General features: G+C 40.9%; 2 protein-coding genes across 27 annotated transcripts in view; one reads left to right on the top strand and one right to left on the bottom strand.

Moving 5' to 3' along the window:
* Positions 1-24,643, bottom strand: part of LOC108034802 (potassium voltage-gated channel protein Shab) — a 58,506-nt gene that overhangs the window by 5,545 nt on the left and 28,318 nt on the right. For 9 of the 26 annotated variants that reach the window (XR_007763660.1, XM_017109803.3, XM_050886092.1 and 6 more), the window contains exons 3-10: positions 23,238-23,606; positions 21,657-23,085; positions 13,704-14,547; positions 12,609-12,692; positions 6,945-7,081; positions 5,679-6,110; positions 5,167-5,190; positions 2,267-2,380 (exon numbers count right to left, since the gene is read on the bottom strand). Coding sequence is in view for 25 of the 26 variants with exons in the window: in XM_017109803.3 (XP_016965292.1) it covers positions 2,267-2,380; positions 5,167-5,190; positions 5,679-6,110; positions 6,945-7,081; positions 12,609-12,692; positions 13,704-14,547; positions 21,657-23,078 (3,057 nt within the window). In the remaining variant the exon portion in view is untranslated. Of the gene's footprint in view, positions 1-623; positions 1,401-1,547; positions 1,702-2,266; positions 2,381-5,166; positions 5,191-5,678; positions 6,111-6,944; positions 11,049-12,608; positions 12,693-13,703; positions 14,548-21,656; positions 23,086-23,237; positions 23,607-24,643 lie in introns of those variants that run through there. The other 17 variants (XM_050886100.1, XM_050886101.1, XM_050886102.1 and 14 more) reach the window with 17 other exon arrangements.
* LOC108034805 (uncharacterized) lies at positions 2,441-4,175 on the top strand. The gene is made up of 3 exons (XM_017109831.3): positions 2,441-2,896; positions 2,953-3,129; positions 3,186-4,175. The coding sequence occupies exons 1-3, from the start codon at positions 2,869-2,871 to the stop codon at positions 4,052-4,054; spliced, it is 1,074 nt and encodes a 357-aa protein (XP_016965320.1). The 5' UTR covers positions 2,441-2,868; the 3' UTR covers positions 4,055-4,175.

Here is a 24,643-nt window from a genome sequence, read left to right as displayed (position 1 = left end):
GTTTCGGGTTGTTTTCTGGCTGCTTGTTAGTGTCTGATTTAGTTTGGTGTACCTGTTGTCTGTAGTTAGCTTTTTATTGTGTGCGATTTGTTTCTTTATTATTCGCTTGGAGAACAAAAATTAACATGCAACTAGGAGGCGCCAAGTAAAACTCAAACGTGCAGCGCTATTTATTGTTAACATTTAGTCATATTCAGTAAATTAAAACAAGAGCAGTGCGAGTTCTCAACTTGTTATTCGAGGCAGAGAGAGAGAGAGAAAATTGTGATTACCATATATGAAAAATGCATAAGAAAAGAAAATACATTAGTTTCAATTAGGATTAGCTTGGAAATTATATGTTGTATTTTTTTTCCTAGTAGACCTGAAGAGTCCCCAAGTTGAGCACACGCATATAGTTTAGTGTTTCGATATTCAGACGTTAGAACGTCTTACTTACCAAACCGCTAGGAGTTGCCTTTGAAGTGGTTCCATTACTCGAACGTTAAATATAGTGACGTACTCTAATCGACTTTATATTACCGAAACTAAAAACCAAAAATTCTAGGCGAGCAATACGGAAACAATCAGTAGAAGAAGTGGAGTGCCAAAAAGTAGAGTGCGAATAGGTAAACAAAAATAGACTCGTTTGTATGTTTTGTATTTTTATTTGCAGAATTTGTTCATTCGACTTGTGGTTTTCTTTGTATCGGTTTGGTTTAGTGATAACAGGAAATAAACAACTAATATGAAGAGAGCGGTAACATGTTTTTTTTTTTTCAAGTAAATAAACAATTAAATTTTTGTTTTGGTTTTCTTAATTATTTTCGATGTTTTGCTGGTTTTCTGTTGTCGGTTTTTTGGCGTTTGCAAGTTGCAGCTACTATACTTAAGGCTCAGGCCATTTTGCTAGGATATAAATAGGTATTAGGCTAGTTGTAATTACGTGCTTAGTGTAAATAAAAATAATCGATTTAAACTTTCGTCAAGCCCTCAAGCGCCGGTCACTTGGTACAGACTTTAAATTAAATTAAATTAAATAATAACACATGCTGCTTTGCTTTGCTCTCTCCTCTCCTGGTTGCGTTTTAGATGGTAGATTAGGCTTTAGTTAATTTAATTAAATTCTTAGAATTCGCTATGTCTTTCTTTAGCTTTCACGTCACGTCACGCCAGGCCCGTTGATACCAGTACAATAATAATCGTAGCAGTAATAATAACATTTAGTTGTAATTTGTTGGTAGTTTTAAAGCTAGTTAACGTCTAATCGTAATTCGCTGTTCCGGTCACGCATTCGATGCGTCCGGCACACACTAAGTATTTCTCGATTTCTATATCGAACTCGTGTCGGGGTCTTGAGAATCTGGCTAAACGCTATTCGCGCGCAATGGAATACACTCGCCATGACATCCCGGCAAACCCTTTAAGAAAAGAAACGAAAAAGAAACAAGGTCAACATAAAATTTCCATTTCCAATCCAATTCCAATCTCACAGGAAGCGAAACAAAACGAAAATAAATCAAAAGTGAAACGAAACGATCTTAAAGTGGGACAACACGGGGTGTTACCATCTCTGGGTGTGTTACCGCCTCATAGATAGTATATGTCGATGGTGCCCTCCTCGAGCATCCGCTTGAGGGCCATATAGTTCTTGGGCGAGGGCGGCGGTCGGGCCAGCCGCTTGATGCTATACTCCTTATCGTGGAAAACACAAATGCGATCCTGCAACAACGATCGTTTGGTTTCGGTATCGGTATCGGTATCGGTATTTGGTAGATACGATAATCGCTGCTCTACCAATCCAACTACTTCGGGTCGAGTACGGGGTCGCCTATTGTTTAGGAGGACCTATGCAAGAAGCTCAAGTCTCTACTAATTTATAAGAGAGGTGCCACAGAAACGTATAAATAACATATTAAATCAAAACAAATATTTTAAAAATAATTTGGTTTACAAAGTGTAAACAATCTGTGACACCCCCGAATCAAAAGTCTCGTCTGGATCGGAGTTCAATATGCTGGGGTTAACAATTTCACAGTCTGCCAATGGCGGTTAAGCGGCGCTATGTACAGGCTGAGCATGATTTTAGTTCGGTTTAATAGAGATCAGTAAGAAACGCAAAAAAAAAGAGCAATGATAAGGATAATCAGGGTGCAGACATGCGACTAACACATAGCACATTACACGGAAAAGCGGCTCGAACATTGCAAACGGGAACACCGAGTGGTCACAGCTACGGGCTTGGGGATTTGATTTCTACTCAAGTAGAATCCATTCCCCCGGTTACCTTGGTTGTGCAGAAACAGCACTCGAATTCCACGGGCACGTCCTGCTCCAGGTTGTCCATCCGCTGGTTCTGCAGGTTCTCCAGAGCCACCTGGCGACGCAGCTCGGCCACTTCCTATAAATAGTTGGGTGTTGGGATGTTGGCACCACGTGAGTGTTTCGTTTCGTTTCGCATCGATCGCAAACAATCGGAATATATATCTAGATTCTAGGCTTATGTACAGTAGGATCACCGGATGCAGGTCATGCCGCATGCAGAGTAAGTCTCGGGATTAGGAGTAGTTAAGATTTTTCGATTCGAATAAGGTTAGCAAGAAGAAAACCTGTGTGCATGCGGCTCAAGCTGTGTGAGGGTGTTGGTGGTTGGTGACTTTAGGCCTACTATTTTATGACCCCAAGTAATAAGAATATTTTTCTTCAAGTGTACTTCCCCATCACATGTAAATCCAGTAAGTGAAGTCCTAAAAGTCATAACCGCCTCGTTTTAATTCGGGTGAAAAATTAAAAAAAAAACCTATGAAAGAGATACTGCCGAGAATCTAATACCCAGCTCAATGGTTGCTGCCGCAGAACCCGGCTCAAATTGGTCTAAATGTGCTCTAAATGCGCCTAAGCAATCTCCATTGGATCGGTGAGTTGAAATCTTGTTGCGGAAAGCATATATACCAAAATCCGATGTCCGTACAGTTCAACTATCTATAATTATCTGCGCAATCGGCATAGAAGCTCAACCCAGCGGTATGAAAAATCGGGAAAAGACAAAAACCTGCCTGAGCAGTGATTACGCGGCGAATAAATATGCAAATGAGGAGCGGAGGATGGAGCGGTCTAGTTCTGAAGGACTTCTTGATGCAGATCCGATTGGTAAGTGGAGTTTTTATTCTGTTTTTGAAGTCTGTCCATCTCTGGCCCCTCTCCAGCTTCCGGCACGGACACTCAGGCCTCGGATCAAAATGCGCTAAACACCTGCCAAATGGTTCCGAATGTGGCTGCTCCAGCAGCCCCTGCTGGCCCAGGTGCGCCTGTTTCCGACCTGTACCAAGCCAACTGGCAGCCCCAGCAGGAGTTGCAGGCTCTGCCGCAGCAGCAGCAACCGTGTCCCTTAAACAGGATCAGCCAGGGAACACCGAATGCCTATGCTGAACAGGATGAGACGGAGCAGAGGCGCCAGGAGCTGCGCAATCTTGTCCAGCACTTGTACGTGGCCCAGGCGAGGGTACAACTGGAGGCCACCGAGATCAGGAAGGCGCAGTCTGTGGCCTCCTCGGCGCAGGCGCAGCTGGAGGAGTCGGCCAACCATGTGCGCAGCATCACCGCCTCCCTGCACACCGCCCAGCAGGAAGTGGCCGCCTCGGCAATACGGGCCCAGATCGCCCAGCTCCAGCTGGCGGCTCACGATCAGCTGCTGTTCGCCGCTCGCCAGGATGTGGATGCACTGTCCTCGCAAATGGTGGGCCTCCAGGCGGCCGAGGGCATTGTCCAGCCGAAACTCACTGTGGATCTGCATGCCCTGCTGGACAAGCTGAAGCAACCTCTGCAGCAATATGATCGCCCCACTGCGGTGCCCGTCATTGCTGCTAGTCTTCCGGGAACGCTGGCACATCAGCAACAGTTGCTTCTGCAGCAGCAGCAGCAGCTGGGACAAGGACACAGTCTGGGACAGGGACAGGGCCAAGGCCAGGGACAAGGTCAGGGTCACGGTCCTACGAACCCTACAAGCGGAGGAGGTTCCAGCGATTTCATCAACCTGCCGAGGGTTAATTCCTATGCCAACTCGGAATACACCTAGCTTTACTTCCATGACTAAGAACTTTTTTTTCTATATTTTGTAAAAGCTTTCTTTAGCATTATCTCTTTCCATAAAATTATATATTTCCCTTAAATATTAATGCTCCCACGTACATGTTTATCTTTCATAGGGTTCATAATATTTAGTTTAAAAATATTTAACTTGTCTTATTTGCTTGTCTTTCATCTGTGTGAAATCTATAGTTAAGATAGTTAATCAATAGATGGATCATTAAATAATTGCTCTCTACTTATATTAAACCCAGGTAATTTCTTAAAAAAATGTATAAGTATTTATTGTTTGTGACGAAATGTGAGTGTGTTGTTTGGCGAACAAAACTTTTTGTAAAATTTTATAAAATTACCAAATGTAGAGGCATTCTACTTTTGTTAGAAATTTTAAAAATTTTAAAAATGAAATAGCTTTTTTGCAGACGAATTTTATTTTGTAGTAAAAGTTATGAGATTAGCAGAGCAAAATTATTGGCTTACAGACTGAGAAAATGTTAAAGGCAAGATGACAATAATTAAGTCTGCATATATTTTTTCTTAAATAAAAAATTATATCTACAATGTACACGTAAGACACTTCTTTCAAGGCGGCAGAAGTAACTAAAACTGTTTTGAATCTATAGTTATTCAATTTCATAGGTGTTTTTTGACTGACAGACATTTCCAATATGGAAAATATAAACGAAATCCATTCCTGGTCATTCGTTGAGTAAACCAGCACCTATAGCAAACCAACTTAAATCGAAAGTAAAAGGATTTAAAACACTTTTAGCCATATGTCGAGAATTGGAAAATATTCACAAATAAACTGGTTAAAAATCATCGGTTCTATGTAGTTTTTATTGGGCATTCGATAAGGCATTCATGTAGATGTGGCAAATCCATAAATGCAATTGCAAGTTCGCCCAAAAAATAAAATACTTGTAGCATTGGTTCAGCCACTGCAAAGAAGACAATCAATCCGCAAATCCATTCAAAATTAATCAGTTGGCAAAAATCGAATACACATTAAAGATATATAGCTGTGGCACAAATGCATTCGAGTTGAGTAGAGCAGAGTATTAGAGTAGGTTGAGTTCTTTGTGTATACTTTGAATGTACCTCCTTACTGCGTCCCCGTAAAATCTAAAAGTTGAAATGTGTGAATGTTGTTAAAGAACTTGGTATTGTTCTCAGGAGTTTTAGTTCTTATCTATTTTTTTTCTGGTACAATTTTTGTGGTGATTGGAATTTGTTTGATTAAAATCAAAAGAGAACATGAAGCTAAACAGACTAGGGATACTAAAAACTACCAAAGAGGCCGCCAATGGAGGAAACTCAGGATACTTAACCAAGGGACACCGGGGATATATGTGGTATATAACTTGAGGATAACTGAAACTCAAAACAAATTTACCCGACTAACAGTTGGCAAATGAGAAGGAACCAAACGTGAGTAATATAATTGGGATATAATTAGAATTATTTGAATATATTTCGATCCAGTTCAACGGCTTCACATTTACTAATACATAGGATTACGATTTAGGAACTTTGAAAACATTAAGATATTCAAGAAATACGATTGCGAGTATGGCAATGATTAGGTATCTCCCCCTAATTCGCAGACTTACCCCGGGCGTGATCATCATCTGAATGGGCAGTCCCTTGGCCTGGGACAGGTTGTCGTCGTCGACCCCGCCCCCATCGCCTCCGGCACCACTGCCTCCCTCGGCGCCCTCTGACCCCTGGGCGGTATTACTGGTATTGGCGGTATTTGTGGCGGTGGCCACAGCTGTTGCCGCACTGGAGGCGGCCACCAAGGCCAGGTTATTGGCCACTCCCGATCCGGATCCACCTCCGTTGGGGGCCTTTTGCTGAATCTGTTGCATCTGCATCATCTGAGGCTGATTTTGTTGCTGCTGCTGCTGCTGTTGCTGCTGCAGCAGCAATGCCTGCTGCTCGCGGCGATAGCTCTCCATGGCCATCATCGAGGTCTGGCGGGCATTGGGATTGTCGAAGCTGTAGGGCGGCACTGCATCCTGCTCAGAGCTGGATCCGCGACGCTGGTCAAAGGAGATGGGAGAAGGTTAGTGCGCTTTCTAGTCACCAAACAAAGCATACATGAATGCAAACTACTTTGAGGGTCCTTAAAGGCAAGACGTACTTACAACACACGATTGCAGTTTCTTTTTGAATGTGGAACCAAGGTTATTCGATTGAATTTTTTATGGGAAGTGGTAATATGTAGGACAATTTTTTGCATAGAGAGAGAACAGGCCATAAAAACCCAATATATAAAGCCCTAAAAAGTAAACGCGGGAGTTTATCCGATTTCATGAATTTCTCAGTCAATAAGTCCTTTTTAAAATTGTAATAAAATAAAGACCACTTATTTTTTGGGCTACATTTTAATTTTTTAATAGAGGTGACCCCGACAATAGTATTTTTAATAATATTTCCTTGTAATTTGATGAAATATCGTAAGATCACACCCTAATTGACTTTTTTTTTAGAAATCTGGGTTTTAAAACAGTGGTGACCCCTACGACTATATTTTTAACGTTATTTATCTTGTATCTCTTTGACAAATGTCCATAATTAAATAATAATACATTTTATTATTAATAAAAATTGAGATAATTTGTTAAAGGTTTACCTTATAATTTTTTAACAAAGGTGACCCCAACAACTACATTTCTCTCTATGCTTTAAAGTTGTGTGTTTATAATATAATACAGTATCTTCAGGTCTTCCACGGAATCAGTGGTATAAAACCAGGGTGACCCCAACAGCGCTTAAAGTAGCACTATATCTTTAGGTGTTCCACAGCGTTGTAAAACAAAGGTGACCCCGACGGTCATATACCCCATCACCGACATCCCTCTAGCAGGACTTACGTTGTGCAGGTTGGAGTTGCGCAGGTTGGCTACGTGGTCGTAGTTCTTGTAGCACCCGGTCCCGGTGGTGGCCGGGTTGCGTCCGCTGGTGGACTCGCCCTCGGTGCTGTTGCCGTCCGTTTGCGAGAGATTGTGGCCTGTGGGCGATCGGCGGAGCGCGTGGGTTAAACGGTGCCAATTTTTGAGTGATCGTGTGTGACTCTCGCGCTTTTCTGCTGGGCATTCGTGTGTGGGTGTATCGTGTGGTGGGTGTTTCAGTGTGGATGGGTGTTATCGTGTTATCGGGTTATCGGGTTATCAGGTTATATGTTCAGATTCACGATCGGTTGGTTTGTTTGTTTGGTTTCGCGCAAAGAAGCCATGAATGCATTTTGTCGCCAGTTTCGTTTCGCATTTGTTTAGCCGACAGACGCCAGTGGTGGTATATACACAGGGTTATATATTTCGCATATATAGTTTTGAATGAATTAGAGCGGGTTTTGGATTGTTTGAGGTTTGTTCGGACCGCAAATGAAGGTGTTTTATTTGTGGTTTGGTTTCGGTTTTCGTTTCAAATCAAAAGAGGGAAAAAAGAAAGAAAAATGAGTTCCATGAATGTATTTATTTTTCGCTATATTTCGGTTAATAATTGTTACGACGACGATGACGACGGCGACCACAACAACGTTGGGGACTAAGTTGAGATTGGTTTATTTTAGTTTAGTGGGATACGGTAAGAACAACATTGAAGAACGACGTCTATAGTTCAGTGTTAGTTTTAGGGCTTACTCTTGAGTGTGATTAAATGGGTTAGAACGACATTTAGTTATTTGGTGATGCTAATGGCTTATAAACACTATAAGAACTCTAATTTATAGTTTGATTATTAATAAAGTTAGTAGCTAAGTTACAGTTCTATTGAAAATAGTAGATATTACATGGAAACGGAAAAGGAAGTCCTGCTTGAAAAAATTAGTTTTGACCTTAACGTTCTTTGGGTAAAAAACTCGGAATAATTATTAGCTTCATATAAAGTTAAGTGAAGAAAGAAATTTCTGTGAAAAATACTTAGATTGGATATATTACAAAGTTTTATAAGAAAGAATTAGATTGAAGTAAAGAGAAGGTCTTGTAAAATGGACTATTTCATTTATTAATCAGTTGAATCTTTTGTTCGGTTAAATCCCAAGTGAAAACATATTTATATTAAACATTTAATACAAAATATTACCAAAACTTGGAACTATATGTGAATTTTGTGAGTGTCTGAAATGTCAAGTGCTTTAAATGGACGCGGCAAAACAAATGTGCGAAACCTTCTTCCCTTAGCTATTTTTCTCAAATAGACAAAATTCCAATTCATGGTCATTTACGCCATTCATGTTCAGGTGTGTGATCTTGTATAGTTAAATACGAAAAAAAATATTAATGGGTGATATGGAAAAGAACACCTTCTCCTGATGACTGACTCATGAATTGCGGGTAAAATACACCCCTTACTCTGGCCTTCTCTGCATTCAAGGCTTAAGTAAAATCTGGTCAGGCTTTAAACACCAAATATATACGGATATATATACTTAGACAGTCATGGGTTGGCGGAATGTTTGGGTTAGCTGGTACAATGAAATAATACAGCGCAGTTGGGTTTTGGTTTTATTGCTAATTTCACAGACACACAAAGTTGTTTACGGCTTTAACAGTAGTACACAAATGTACGAGTACAGTACACAGTTATTCATTTGGGTTAGTACGAGTACGAGTACGGGTACGAGTGAGTATTCATATTCACTATATGTTCTTGTTCGATCATACATGGCTTGAGCATAAAGAGAGCGTACACAGTTTCTATAGATTAGTTCATAGGATTAGAGCATGCAGCGCGTTAGATTGGATTTAATTTCGGAACAGAAGCGTTAATAATGTGAAAACGAAAGTCGAGGACACACACACATATATATATAAGTAGGTTATAGGTAAGAAAAATTAGGGGAAATGGAAAAATATCAAGTAAAAGGCACGTAAAGGCTTTTTGGAATGTCAGTCCGTTTGATTTTTGTTCAGGGATTGTTCTTTTTTCAGGACTCTAGCTTCTTTGAGCGCAATGATAGAAATCTTTGAACTATGTGGAACTCAAGGCAAATCATAGGTAATCGTTCGAATATCACACACAAAAAAGGATTTCAAAATCTGTATATAATTTGTATATAATTTAGTTCGTTCGAACTTCGAACCGCTCAGCTCGCTTATTTATATCGATATATCTGTTGGGCTTACAATGTAACAAAAGTTCAGCTTCGGTTGTGTGGCCTGCTCTATCTTAAAGTATTTATATATGGCTGCAAACTAGGAGCAATTTGCTTTAAATAAGGCAATTTCTTTTGTTTTCCGTTGTGCTTTTTGCGTTTTTTAGGAACGTATCGCCATCGTTTGCTAAGTTCTCTGGTCTCTACATATGGAACGAGTATATGTATATTTCATTGGTATTACCTACTGCACGCTATGTCGCCGATGCGCTCTCTAAATTAAAAACTAAGCTTACCCTCTCACAGCTACAACAACTAATTTCATAAATAAGGCTTGCTCTGTTGTTGTTCGTTTTGGATTTTCACATCTCTTGGGTGTTTCTACATCGATTTCGAATATGATTTCGATTTGGGTTTGGTTCGCCACCTCATGGCGACCACTTGCGAAGTGCGTTTATGTCCATGGAGGGAATTCTTTTTCTTTTGACTAATGCGCTCGATAAATGCCTTCTTGGAGTTTACATAGAGGTTAGGCCTAGTTAATCGCTAAGATTTAGACTAAATCAAAATTGTGCTTACGCGGATTGTATTTTCAGAGTTTTGCCTCTCACGAATGGCGTGTTTTGTTAGCATTTCTCATATTTTGGATTGGGTTACATGGGATGGAATACGGTAATCCCTGGAAGATAGTTCGATCACACACATGCTGCCACACCCACAACTACTGCAAATCACATTTGGGTACTTGAAAGTTTTGCTCGCAGACGAATTGGCGTTGGATGGATATAGCATATAGCATGGCCAGGCAATCGGTTATCAACAAAAGTTACAATAAAACTGAGGAGAACATCAGCAAATTTGAGCGGATCTTCATTTGGTTTTCGGCTTTTAATTTCATTTTAGATTTATTTTCAAGTGCTGATGGACATTAGCAAAACTTTCAATATACGATAGTACGATGAAGCATACGCCTTTGTTTTTTTTGCAACTAGATCTTACACACAATTAAAGTTTATGATGAAATCATAAAATAATATCATTTGGTTGCCTTTAATTGAAGAAACAAAATGATTACCAATTATAGATAAAATAAAGGGTTAAATATAGGTATATTCAATATTTGCCCTTATTAAATCTAACTATTACAGGAGATTTAACAAAAATTAAAATAAACCAAGGCAACGTGGCGTATGCGCAATGCACAATTACGGGTATTTAGCAGCAGCGCGTGTGTGTATGACAGCATGTCTGTGTGAGTGTGAGTGTCTCGTGTGCGTGTGTGTATGGGGCGCCTAAAAGCAGTTACATTTAATCACAACATTCAATTGGAAAACAAATCAAAAATGGAAGTACACAACTCATTTGATTTCTGATTGATTCGAAGCTTCAAAGCAAGCCTACGCATTTGGGATAACTGCTAACCAAATGTTATTCATTTCTCTTTTTTTTGCTTTGGAAGTACTTTCGCTTAAGTCTAGGACTCTTATGTGTGTGTGATGGATTCGTGTGTGTTTGTGTGTGTGTGGGTGTATTTGTAACAAATTGCATTTGTTGCTCCACTAATTTACATATACAATATAACAATCGCCTGTCATTCTCTTAGCTAATTTCGCTTAGTGTAGATTGTTGTAGGTTGTTTTGGGGTCGGGTTGTTGTTGCTGTGGTTGCAGCGGTTTGCCAGCGATTTCGTGGTGATTTCGGGGCGATCTCGGGTCGGTTTCCTAACGGCTGTCTTCATTGTCGCTGGAGCTGTTCTGCTGCTGGGCATCCCGCTCCTCCAGCAGGCTGCGATTCAGCTCCTGGATTCTGGCGGAGAGGGCGCGGCGCCGAGGCGTGCCAAAGGAGGGCGGCGGTGGCGCCTCGATCAGCGTATTTTTCTCGCCTAGGTCAAAATCAGCCGCATTTAATTTAATTAACGTTTTTTTATTCAGTGTATTTAATTTTCAATTTTTTTTGCAAATTTTCAATATTTGTATATGTTTGTGTGTAATGATTTGAAATGTTTGAAAGGTTATGTTTTCAAAGAATGTCGTGAGCAGAAAGTAGAAAAAGAAGAGCAGAGAAAAGAACACGTTGTAGGTAGATATTTGGAGACTAGTATTTCTAGGCATAGGCCCCATTACGATCTCGACTCGCTAAATTACAACTACATTTGGCTAAGAGAATGAGCATATACATCGTATGGTTTCATGTGTTTTCGTGTTTTTTTTTTTATATATATATAATTGTATGTAATCAGCACTTGAAAATTTTCTAAAAATGTTTGTTGTATTTATAATTATTTTTTTCTTTTTGACACTGGTTATTAAGTTCGAAATGGTAACTCTATGTTGAGCATTCAAATTTGCTATGGTTGTGGCGGAATGAAAACAAGAATCAAGCAATGAGTAGCAAAATGTCATCATCATAATTCGCAATTCTGGGCAAATGTCCAACTGAAGTCAGCAATTAGGCAAACTCAATTTAACTGAAGGCAAACTAAAACCGAACAACGCAACAAATTGCAACAGCAATTGCCTAGCTAACACTAGATACTTCGCTTTATATACAGGACGACTCTGGGGCTTTATTTATCCTTTGGATTGCAGCTGTGCGGGGCGAGATATTCGGGGGTTTTGTAAATACAATGATGGCTTATGGTTATCGAGTTTCGACTTTGCATTTTATATTTCAGTACTGCGATAAAAATATTCTAGTTGTAACTACTTGTAAGAAGTTGTAAGTTTAGTGTACGAAATTTATATATGAGTACAAAAAAGGCCTTATTATGTTTTGAATTACTATTAAGAAGACTATTTAACAATACAAGCATAATCATCTTAAATGGTTTTACAATTCAATAAAAAATTCATTTAAAGTTGATATGATGATCTTTAAACAAAATAAAAAATAGTACTTAATGAATAAATTCAATGCAATTTATCAGGTTTGATCTATTGCAAATTAATATTTCAACTTTTAATTTTAAAAGAGCAAAAACAGTATTTCGCTCTTACCAAATTAATTGGATTGGTTTACTGATTTTTTTTAGGATTTCCCCAACGTTTTAAAATTGTTTTTCCTGGACAGCTGCAATTGCCTATTTTCCACTTAGCAAAAGCTAGAATAAAGCTGAAGCTGTGTGGATTCGCTCCCTGCACTATATGTATATGCATATATCTTGACTATAACTGGATAAGTATTCCAAAATACACTAAGAGAAAAAGAGAAAGCTCCAAAGGAAGGGAGGGAGAGAGTGTGCTAAAATATACAAGGTACAATAGTGTGTGGCTGTAGTTGGCGCGTGTGAGTGTGTGTATCTGTGTTTCGTATCCGTGTGTTTTTCTAGGGGCTATTATTGAAAGCGATTGTCAAAGGCTACGGCTGCGGATTTATAGAGTTGAATAATACGAGTTGTTGGTGGCAAAGAGTGGACTAGGCTACGTATACGCAATGTAGTCACCTGGGGCGCTTTGCACATCGAGCCTGCCTATATTGGGGGTGCTTTGTCTTTTACCCTTCGGATGCACGACATTTGTTTGCTTGCCTAAAATAAAACACAGGTCGGAGGGTTGAGAGGGTTAGGGTTTGTCAAAGGGGGCTTTCGTCGGCTTTAAAGGGCCGTGAGAGATTCCATTGCCTACTTCTAGGCGCGCGGGCTTTTGTACAGCAGAGGGTGTCGATTTGGGGCGTTCGGGGGTTCGGGGTGTGTGTGCTTTGTACAAGTGAAAACCCCACTAATTTCCCGTTTAATGCGCTAAGTACAAAAGCATTTGCCTAATTGACCATTATCGTGTGACGCTTGGGGTGTTTTCTGTTTTGTAGGGGTACTGTGGGTCTAAGGGCTACTTAAGGGAACTTAAGAGTAACTCAAATCGCTTAACTAGTTTACAATTGATCAATCGAACGTAAGTCTGAGCTCGGAATAATCAACGGTTCAACAATTTCTATCATCTTACGGCTCATCAGTCGCAGGACTCGCGTCCGACTTCCGTGATTGCTATTTACACGCCTCTAGGCTGGATTTTAGATACAGCTTGGTAACGGAAAATAAGTTAAACCGATCTGAACCGATAGTAAGAAAAAGCCAGATACAAAAAGTTCATGCCAAAAGTAAAAAAATATTTAAATGAGTATTTAGACAGCTAACGCACAAGACTACACAAGAGTAAGCAAAGTTAAAAGGAAAGGGATATTAGGGGATTTATAAGGATGTACACAGAAATAGTAGCATAGGCTATAGGATTGTAGTAGATATGTAGATATAATATTTATTAAGAGGAATCATCATTAATATTATCAAAAATTAATTTAATAAATGGTTAGAAGTAAATGTACTAATTTTTGATAAATATTCTTTTAACGATTCATACTGCATTCTGAAATATCATATCATCACATCATATATTTTTCTGTGTACTTCACTATAGATAGGTGGATAGTAAGCATAGCATGAGGCGGAAGGATCGAGTTAGAAGATCCGTTCAGTCGGCTAGTTTAGTAGATACGTAAGCAAGGCACATTCCTTATGGGTAGTTAGGCTAGGAATAGATCTTACCTGTGTCGACAATCACATCGATGAGATCCATGGACTTGGCGAAGGCATCTTTCAGATTGATATGATGGAAGGAGACAATGCTGCCCTCGCGCTTGGCACGATCGAGTGCCTCGCGACGCTTGAGGGCCTTTTCGCGTCGCATCTGATTCTTATAAAATTCAGCAAAATTGTTAACGATGATGGGAATAGGCAAAGCGATTACCAGAACACCGCATATGCAACACACAGTACCAATAACCTTTCCCAGTGCAGTTGTGGGATAGATGTCCCCGTAGCCAACAGTTGTCATTGTAATACCCGCCCACCAAAATGTTTCCGGTATTGAAACGAATTTTGTATCCTTTTCATCCTTTTCGGCAAAATATGCCAGCGAAGAAAATATGAGAACGCCCATGGCCAGGAACAGCATTAGTAGACCGAGTTCCTTATATGAGTTACGCAGCGTAAAGCCTAACGACTGCAGGCCCGTTGAGTGACGGGCCAGCTTAAGGATTCGCAGGATGCGCATGATGCGAAAGACCTGCACCACCCGACGCACATCCTGGAACTGGTCCGTTGCATTCTTATTCGTTTCCAATAGAAATAACGAAACAAAGTATGGGAGTATTGCCAATAGATCGATTATGTTAAGGCCGCCCTTAAAGAACTTCCACTTGTCCGGCGAGGCGCTAAACCTAAGTATGTACTCTAGAGTGAACCACGTGATACACACGGCCTCAACCATTGCCAATTGCGGATTATCCTGTGGTGTACCGTTGTCAATGTGTTGTAGTTGTGGTAGGGTGTTCAACGTCAGGGCTATGGTAGACAGGACTATGAATAGTATGGATATCACTGCGATAACCTGCGAACGGTAAAGAACAATCGAGACTTTGTCGAGACCATGATTCAGCAACGATTCAATTTCAATGCAATCAAATCACAACGATAATAGGTATTTGTAAGGTATTTGGTATTTGATATTTGTTTTTTTTGTTTTTTTTTTTTTTGGTAGGCACATAACACGTTACGTTCATTCAATATCAAGTCTGTCTTTAATACACATCTAGGTTTTGGTTTTTAATTAATCGAAAAACACGGTTACAACAATCAGCAAAGTTCTCAGCGAGTTCTCTTTGATTCTGTTTGACTATCTGTATTTTTTATTGAGGTAAGCAAACATTCTGTTAGAGTTCTGGTCTCGAATCAAGCTTTATCTGGGGGTTGTTAGTCGAAATCGGGTCTGTTAATTGATGGTAACCATTTTCGTTTCATTGGGACAGGGGTTTCGTTTCATTTGGGGTCTTGGTAGGTTGGCTTTCCTAAACGCATTTTTTGTACTTTTCAAAGGCTGCTGTACTATATGTGAAGTATATATTTATTCGTCGTGAATCCTTCTTCATCAAACAAACCATAAAGTGAAATCAAAGGTTGGCAAAAAACGAAAACACACAAGAACGTAAAACATGGGTTGGGTATTATTTTGATCCTAGGTCTCGAAGTTTCTGGGGTCTCTAGTCTAGATCAACTCTTTCTCTGGAAGGTGTGTGTGTGGTGTAAGTGGTAAGTGGTTCTGAGGTAAGTGGTTCTGTGGCAAGTGGTTCTGTGGTTAGTGGCTCGGTGGCTAGTGGTTGGTGGTGTGCGTGTGGCTGTGGTTATAGTTCTTGTTGTTGGGTTACTGTATGTGAGAGTTTGTTGTGGGGACAGATCACATGACGCAACACAAGGACATAACACACCTACATACATATCAGCTATACGTGTGTGTGTCTAATTGGTTCTATTATGGTATGAGGGTGAACCAGGGGGGGCACTCCGTCGTTAAATAAGAGACGCTACCCTTGGGGTCTGCAGTCGACATTATCATTATTACGTCATAACCTTATTTTCTATATATCCTCACTAATCACCGATTGTTACGCTCTTTCGCTGTTTGTGTATTTGTTTTGGGTCTGACTTGTTTTCTCTTGGAAAATAATGTTTGGAAACTGAAGTGGTTCAAATTTATGATAGTTCTAGCAAATGACAAAAGGAAGAAATCCAAATCTAATTCAAATTCAAATCCAAATGCATAACTTTCGTACCAAACGAGCTAGGAATTACAATTACGAGGTAGGGATTCCAAATCAAATGAAAAAGAAATCAAATTAGAAATTCGAAATCGCCAGGCAGGCCATCAAATAATTGCATCTGTCACGGAAACGCAAGTACGCCGTGAAATTATGCATTTATTTGCGTGCCAGTTGGATGGATTCCACTCTGTAAACAAACACGCTTAAACAATTTTAATTGCCTGGCTCTAAATAATACATTTAATTTACCAAAAACTGCCAATTGCAGAGATTAGATTGAAGTGTTCGGAAGGGGGGGAGAAAATGGATTCTTGGGGGGCCGGGACAGGAGGCCTGTCAGAAATGCAAAATTTAAATTGCGATTTCAATGCCAGATGGATTGCCATTGCCACATTAGGTCAAATGGCTTCGTATCGTATGCTATGGGGGGCTCTGAGTGTTGGGTGGAATGTTGGGTGGTGTGCGTGTGACTGACATTCGATAGGGGTCAGAGATAGAGATAGAGAGATAGGTTAAACATCTTGGACATGCCACGCCCCAAAGTGGTATGCATAGATAACTCTGAGAGTGTCCAGATCTACCATAGTAGGCCACTGTACGCAACCACGCAGTTCTGGTTTCGGAATCGGATTCGGAACGGGATCATGGATCTTGGATCATGGTTTATGGATCATGGATCTTGGACATGGGGGTTCGTGGATTGGGAAAGCTGAATTTCATAGTTTTGCTTCGTTGGATGAGCTGACTTCTCTATATATGGCATTATGGCTTGCTACGTATAGATACAAAAGTTAAAGATACACATTATGCAGTTATTAGACAAAAGATACATAGTCAAGAAGGAGTCATTACGTAAGGATAAACGAAACGCACTAAAGGATACACAAACTAAGTGAACCAAAAAGATAGGAAAGAAAATCAAAAAAGAGAGAAAACATTTGGATGGTGCTAGTTAGCAACGATGAGAAGTAGAAGGAGTGGAATAAAGTCAAAGTACAGATACTAGATACTATATAGTTAGATAGATGTGCGAGAGGGCACGCGAAGGGGCTCAGAAATAGAGATAGAGGGGGCTTTGATATACAGATAGGGGTTCATAGAGCTAGAGGGGGAGATGTTCTTGCATTGAAGTGGTCCTGGTCTTGGACTGTCAAACTTCGGGAAAGTTAATTAAATTTCCATAGTTTTGTGGGGGATTCGGGATTGAGCGGGGCGGGGCAGGGCAGGGCAGGGCAAGGTTTTCAACAATCTACTTGAGATGGTGGTGAGGCTTTACAAACGAATTTACTTTTCGATTCTTATTTCGCTTTCGATTGAACAGAATGCATTGGAGTATAGTTTCGTAAACAAAAAATTTTGTGTGCGAATTATCACTTTGGCATACTGTAGTTTTGGATTTTGGAACTGCTACCATTGCTGCTCAGTCATGAAGGTGGTTGGGGGTTTCGGGGTATGGAGAGGGTTCGCTGGGTTGAAAACTAAACATGATATCGCAATACTCCTAGCTGGCTTACATGATCACAGTCTCCGGGGGAAAATCAACTCAAGAGGTAACTGAAAATGCACTTAACTCACAGCCACTACAAAGTTCAAAGCGTAGCGAGTCGCCGAAAGCAGTTCTCTCTGCTTGAGGACTACAAAAATCAAAATTCTTTCTATAAAGCCGCTGACAACAGAGCCACAAGATGTACAAAAAATGTAAAGCGAGAAAGGAAGCTGAAAGCCGGTGGTCCGACCGTTTTGGATTCTTTTGCAAAGTAGGAAGATTTAGAAAAATCAGATCAGATACTTGAAATATTTTTAAAGTGTTATAGAATTATTAAGGTTTTCCAACATAAGTATTGTTAATAATTATTTTGAAATTGAAACTCTGATTATATTTTTGGTGAATTGAAGTATATTTTTAACGGAAATCACGGAGTCTTTGCAATCGCATCAAAAAGGAGAACAAATTTGAATTAACTTCCCTGAACCTGGCTGAAATCCACTTGAATTACAAGTAATGAAAAGTCGATGGATAACAGGACAAGATCTCAGGGTTGAAGCAAAGTGAGGAGAAAAGGTAAAGGTGACCAGTGAACGAGAAGTGATGAGCTGAGGTGGTGAAAAAATAAGGACAAGAAACAGTCAAAAAACAATTCATGCGACAAGAAAATCGGGGCAAAAGAGTTTTGTCTTAAGGATAAAGAGATATATATATAAATATGATATGTATACAAATTTACAAAGGTTTACAAAGGGCACTCATCGCAATCGCTGTACATACAAAACTAAATCTATATCAAAAAGGGTAACTTCAGGTCAGATGAATACCAAAACTAAAAGTCACATTCAATTTTAATTTAAAATAGGGGAGTGCAAAACATTGAGTGTTTTTGCTCAGTGTCGGCGTGTTTTGGTGTGTGTTTGTGTGTATCTGTGTGTCGATGGGAACTGAGTTCCGGCTAAAATATTTGATCTGGTTTGCATTTGGTTCACGTGGAGTGTTTTTTTACGGGTTGTACGTTTTGTGGTTTCGGTTTTCGGTTTTTCGGTGGTTTGTTGGGTTTTCTCTTAGGGTGGAGGAGGTGGTGGAGTGGGTGGTTTTCGGTGGGTGCATGAGTTGGTTCGCATACTTTGTTCGACTCACTAAAAAACAAACAAAATTCGATACAAACGGCTATAGAATTCAGTACGAATCGACTACGAAATTCTATACTAGTGGCATTCAAATGCAGCAAATTTGGTGGGTTAATATTTCAAGTAGGAGATTTTGTTCGATCGATATATAGTTTGGTTACGGGTCTCGTTTACCGAAATCAAAAGTCTAAACTTAAAGTGAAAACCAAACAGAGACAATGAAATTTGCATTTATACTATTGGGGCTTTGCATGGGAAATAGTTCTCTGATTTAATGCTGATTTGAAGAGGGGACTAAGACTTCGAAGGCACCGTAGACGTTTCTCCAAGTGTATCACTCTTTGTGTTTGTGTGTGTGTAAGTGTTTGTGTTTTTGTTGAAGTGTCGGAAATTGTAGGTAATCAAAGGTCCAATAGTATACAAAGGAATTAGGTTAAAACACAATAACAACGAGAGTTAAATAAATTTCTTCCTTATGCAATACACACGAGATTACAACATGACATCAAATATATAGGAAAAGAATACTAGGGTTTATATACGACATACAGATATGTACATATATTATCGCCAATGGAAAGGAAAAGATCAACACAAAAGGCAAACAACTGAACAACAATTTGGATTCATATTTGTCCATTTTCGTTATTGTTGTTTCGGTGGTGTAGATATAACAAATAAAATAAACGTTTTTGAATATTTTTGGAGTATTTTTTGGGTATTTTCTGTTTTTTGTTTGTCTTGTGAGCGCGCTTTGGTTTCTTGCTGAGTTGTTTGTCGCTTTCAACGAGGCGAAGATATCAACTGAGTTTTCTAACTGCTTTGGTTATTAGATCAGAGCTAGATTTGTTGGTTCTCATATTTATCATTTCGTTGAAAAAAGGATGTGTTTAGGCGTGGTATTAAAAATAAACTAAAAAAGTACAGAACTAAAAATCGTGGTTAGTTTCTTCTTTCTCTCTGACGGAAAATCGAGTTAGTTGTTGAAGAAAAATCATAAATGAAAATACGATAAAAGTACAACTGGCAAAGGGCTCTGGAAATTTTTCATTACCTTTTAAATGGAACAGAAAAGTTTAAAATAAAAGTTTAAGGATCAAATAATAAATTATATGGAACGATTACATTCTTTGGAAAATCCAAATAAAGTTTCAGACATTTCTTAGAATTCATTCCATATATTTAATAAACTAAAAACAAATAAAGAGTTTTAACCCTAAGTGAGTTTTAAATAAAAAGTACATAAGTCAACCAAAAATAGAACCAAAAATCGAATGAAAAATTGTAGGAGATGCACCCAAAAATGTTGTAATTATTTCCATTCTCCCACCAATATTCTTGGTTAAAGCCAAAGCTAACGCAATAAATCGGGGCAAATTATCGGCTGTATAATACAAGCTAAAGCCAAACTGAGGTCGTTTTGAGCGAGTGGTTCGATGGTGATATTTATAGATGTGTGTGGTTGTGTGCCCGGGTCTTTAAAGCTAAACTTGGGGCCATATAGATATGGTATGGTACAAGGTCGGCCAGAATCAAGGACTATGAATCCTCTAAAATATTCTGAGCTCATCCTGATCCTAATCGAATTTTCCCCCTAGCACATGGAAAATGGAAATGTATTACAACACCGCTTTGGCCACTTCTCCCCAGAGTCCTTTTTCGTTACAATATTTTCGAGGATTTCTACAGCACACCTGCCGCCTGGTCATATCGCTTATTGCCCATTCCCAAACATGGTTACAGTGGGGTGTTTGGGGGTATTGGGGAGATAACATTAGAGATAAACAGAGAGATTACTTCACCATCATCATCAACAATTAAGAGATATACGTATTAATAATATTCAGAGTAGATATAAATATTTTATATATAGTTGTATGTATACAGGGCTTGTCAATTTCGCAATTATACTGTGTGTGATGTAAAAAAGACTGGATTAGAGAAACGATTAGTAAACAATTTCGGCAGATTCGATTGCTCGATCAGTACTGGCTTGATCTTTTAGCTAATTGGAACTCTCTGGGTGTCGTCGCGTGTTTCGTTAACTAAGACTCGAACTAAAACTAAAACTCAAACTAAAACACAGAATGCATCTTAGCCTAAGAGGGGGTGAGGAAGTGGTTAGGCGAAAGCGAAAATTATGGGGTGAACTTAAGGAAACTCAATCCATAATGGTGCCGTAAACTCCTCATCTTTCGTTAGATTTTATATAGGTTACTCTTCACAAATCTCTGGGGACTTCCAAGTTCCGTTCGAGGGAGGAAGACTGTCCTGTCCGATCTGTACGATACATGACACAAAAGCTTGAAGCACTTCGATATGGGATTTACACATGAGATCAGCCGTATGTACAAAGACCGATGTGGATCCCAGGGGATCTGCGCGCCAAGCAGCGGGATATATATAGTAGATAGGCGATATCACATCATATGGTACAGATAACTGGCGGACATTCGAAACGAGTAGCGAGTAACCAGTAACGAGTAACGATTAAAGTATCGATTATATATCTTTTTTCGGAGTGCAAGCATATCGGTTTGATCGCAAAGCAAGTGATGAATTGGCAAGATTTGTACAGCACTGAGAGTGGGCTTATTTTATTTGTAGAGATTAGAGAGTAGAGATAGATACGTTGCATTTATTCTTACACTATATAGTACTCTGATCTGCTCGACGGCTGAGTTATATTACAGAGTGCAGGAGCTGGCGATAGTGTAAAAATAATAGTGACTTTGCACAGAACCAAAGTTCAACTACATAAGAGTAACTCAGGAGTTAATCAAGAACTCAAAAGGTTGAATATAAGTGGGAGGAGGGGGATTATTTATTATCGGTAGTCTGGTTATCGAGAACTTAAGAGGGTTTCTTACGCTTGACATTGACACGGTTCACAGTTCAACGGTTAGAAACACAATACGAACACATCTATGAGAATCTTTGGGTAACGGTGGGTGGGATTGGGGAGGATGCGGAGAAAAGAGATATTCAAGTTATTATCGTGGCTTAGATAATCCAAAATGGACTTCAAGATGTATACATTTGATTATTGATGAGCTGTGTTTCTTGAAGGTATATACTATAGTTTCCATAACATTATCAAAACAAATCAATTTAAGATTTCTTAAATTCAATCAAGAAATATTTATAATATTACATCAAGAAAAATATCAATGTTAGTACCAAAAATCAGAATTGATATCTCTTTTGTCCGAGGGTATTTTTTGGGCATTGGATTCAGGACACTATAGACTACCTTAAGGCCGGGGCAACCGACTGGACTTACCCGGGCGGCGAAACTGGTGTTGGGCTTCTCCAGCAGCTCCCAGAGATACTTCTGGTACTCGGCGCATTTACCTTCGCCGAACTCCTCCTCGTCGCGTTGCCTCAGGGACTCGGCCTCCTTGCGCATCTCCTCGTGGACGTTCTCCTTGCGCTGGTGGTACTTGTGCTGGCAGCAGGACTCCAGGTACAGTTCGTCGACGCCCCAGTACTCCAGGTCATCACTAAACGCCAGCACGCACATCTCGTCGACGATGTGCAGCTTGCCGGTGCGATAGAAGTTCAGGATCGAGCTGAAGCTCTTCGGATGGCGGTCGAAGAAGTACTCGTTGTCCGCCAACGAGTAGTCGTCGCACAGCTCCACGATGGCCTCGTGGGTGGTGCACTCCCTCAGCCGCCCGAGCCGCGTGTGGGGCAGCCGCTCCAGCGTCCGCCACAGCACCTCGTGCCTCACCCCGCCCACGTTGATGGACACGCGGCTATTGACCGCCTTCGACTGGGCTATCATGAACGGCTCGGGCGGCGGTATGGAGGACATGGATCTGGAATGTGTCCGCTGCAGGGCGCCGGTGGTGTTGCTCTGGCTGTGGGTGGGTCCACCGCCCGAGATGGATTGGCTGCCACCTCCACCACCACCGACGCCCCCGCCACCGACGCTGCCAACGATCTGCTGGGAGGTTGTGGGAATCGAGTGTGTTGGTGATGCGACTGGGAATGGGGCGTAGCGAACTTCCTTGCCTGCTGCGGCTGGACCAGATCCTGTGACTGCTCCCGCTCCTGCTCCAGCTCCAGCTCCAGCTCCAGCTCCTCCTGCTCCTGATCCGGGTCCTGGTGCTCCCGATACCGATACCGCTCCACCTCCCGCTCCCGATCCTGATATAGCGGCAAGAGGAAGACCGGGGGATGGGCCAGCAAGGTGGCCGCCATCAGCGTAATCCAGGTGACGAGAAACGAGGCCTGCGGGATTAGCTGGCCCAAGGTGATAAGCAGCACCGCCAGCTGCTGGTAGAGATCCGATGCCGATGCCACCATATGCACCAGCTCCACCGGCTCCCATCGCCCGCTCCCAATCGACATTACCGCTTGTATCGTAGTAGGGCTGATTATCGCCGAGGTCGGCAGGTGTTGCAGCCTGCAGTCCGCGTGCAATTGCAATTGCCTCGTTATGTTGCTGATACAGGATGTCCTGTTGCTGCTGCTGCTGTTGCTGTTGCTGCTGCTGCTTGTGTTGCAGTTGCTGCTGCTGCTGCTGCTTCGAGAGTTGCTGTTGCTGAGTCGCTTGTTGCTGTTGCTGTTGCTGGCCAGCAGCCTGTCCACCTTGCAATTGCCCGACCATTTGTAATACTCCATTATTGGTTTGAAGCGGTGTTGATTCACCCGTTGCCCAGCGTACCGCCTCACGGTCCCTGTCGCGTTCGCCGACCATAAGTCTGCTGCAAGTGGAAAGCCGTGACTTAGTATCCTTGAAAATAAAGTGGGCTAATTCCTCAAGACAACAAATGTTTTATATGAATTAAAAAGCAAGCGTAAAGCCGTAACATTTTCTGGGTTTGAGGATTAAATGTAAAGCGCTTTGGGGACTCACCGCTACATCGCGTCAATTGTCGTCATTACAGCCTGCGATGGCGAATGTCCTTCTCCTGTGTGCGACGTCCGCTCCTTTCCTCTTTCCCCTTCGGATTGCTATCGCCGGGGCAATTGATTCCGACTTCCGGGCCCGGTATTATCTGCGGATCTATAAATCGCTCAGTTGCTGTCTGGCAGGCTGCTGGCTGTGTCCCCGGACTCCCTCATCCTTGGCTGTGGCTCTGGCTTCCCCCGGTTTTCCCTGGCTTCTGGCCACTCTCGTTGTTATGTCTATGATCACAGTTGTGTTCTGGTTCTGGCCCTTGTTCAGGTTGAGTTTGAGATTGAGGCTCAGGCGTGGTTTGGCAGCATTTTGTGGGGGCAATAGCTGCAATTTATGACCAGAGATAAAAGGGGGGCAATCAGTAAAAGTCGCTTATTGGATAGCAATTATATCTAACCGCGTATCGATGGCTGATAAGCCGCGTCAATACCAAGCACCTTAATTATGCGTGCCGAGTAATCAAACACAAGGGGGCACAGTGGAGCATTAATGTATGAAATCATAAAAATAAATAAATTAATTAATTATGAAATATGATATATGAAAATTTTCAGAAATATGTTCTTGTGAGAAATGATAATTTTAAAATACGAAGTAATTGTTCTTCTGAACACAAAATAGCTAAATCATAGCCCAACTTTCATTTCGAGGTCACCGTCATTCGTTTTACCTATAAATCAAGCACCCAGAACTTCTTTATTGAACCCTACAATTTAAGGCAGCCACGCCCACTGTGCCTTTGGGTAATGAATCAATAGTTGCGGACAACTGATAAGATTGGAAAGCAATCAGTGGGTGGGGTTTTCCCCCTGGCATTCCACTCTTCATTCCGTATTTATTTCCACACCGACTCCGCTTTATTTGTAGCATACATTTCGGGGCCGGGAAACTTGGTGGCAATTATCGCATAATTGCGTATGCAAATGAATGCAATTGTTAGTAAATTCCTGGGCAGAAGAATCGAGGCCGCTCTCCCTTATTTATTAGCGTTAATTTGCAATCGCCAAAGGCTGGGCCTTTGCATTTAAATGCCTATTTTCGGTTTCCCTTTGCTTATTTGGCCTTTGCCCAGATTTCAGCCCTATGATTCAGTTTCTGCCGCATTGCAATCAAATTTGAATTTTTACGCCCCGCCGGAAATGGCAAGTAATATGCCTAAGGGTCCGCGGATTTCTCAAATGGATTGCCATGCGTAGCGGCCTGAAAAATGTTAACTGACCTCGGACTCCAGTTACAGCTATAGTCGCTCGAAACGTCTTCATTTCGTATTCATTCCCGCATTCGTATTCACATATTCACATTTCGGCCCATGTGAATACCCATTCGCATGCAGATTGCTGATTTGTGCGCCACCTGTCACT

Source organism: Drosophila biarmipes, chromosome 3L (assembly GCF_025231255.1).
Source record: "Drosophila biarmipes strain raj3 chromosome 3L, RU_DBia_V1.1, whole genome shotgun sequence".
Lineage (NCBI taxonomy): Eukaryota > Metazoa > Arthropoda > Insecta > Diptera > Drosophilidae > Drosophila > Drosophila biarmipes.
Note: the sequence above shows the minus strand (reverse complement) of the source record. Positions and strands in the feature narration are given on the sequence as shown.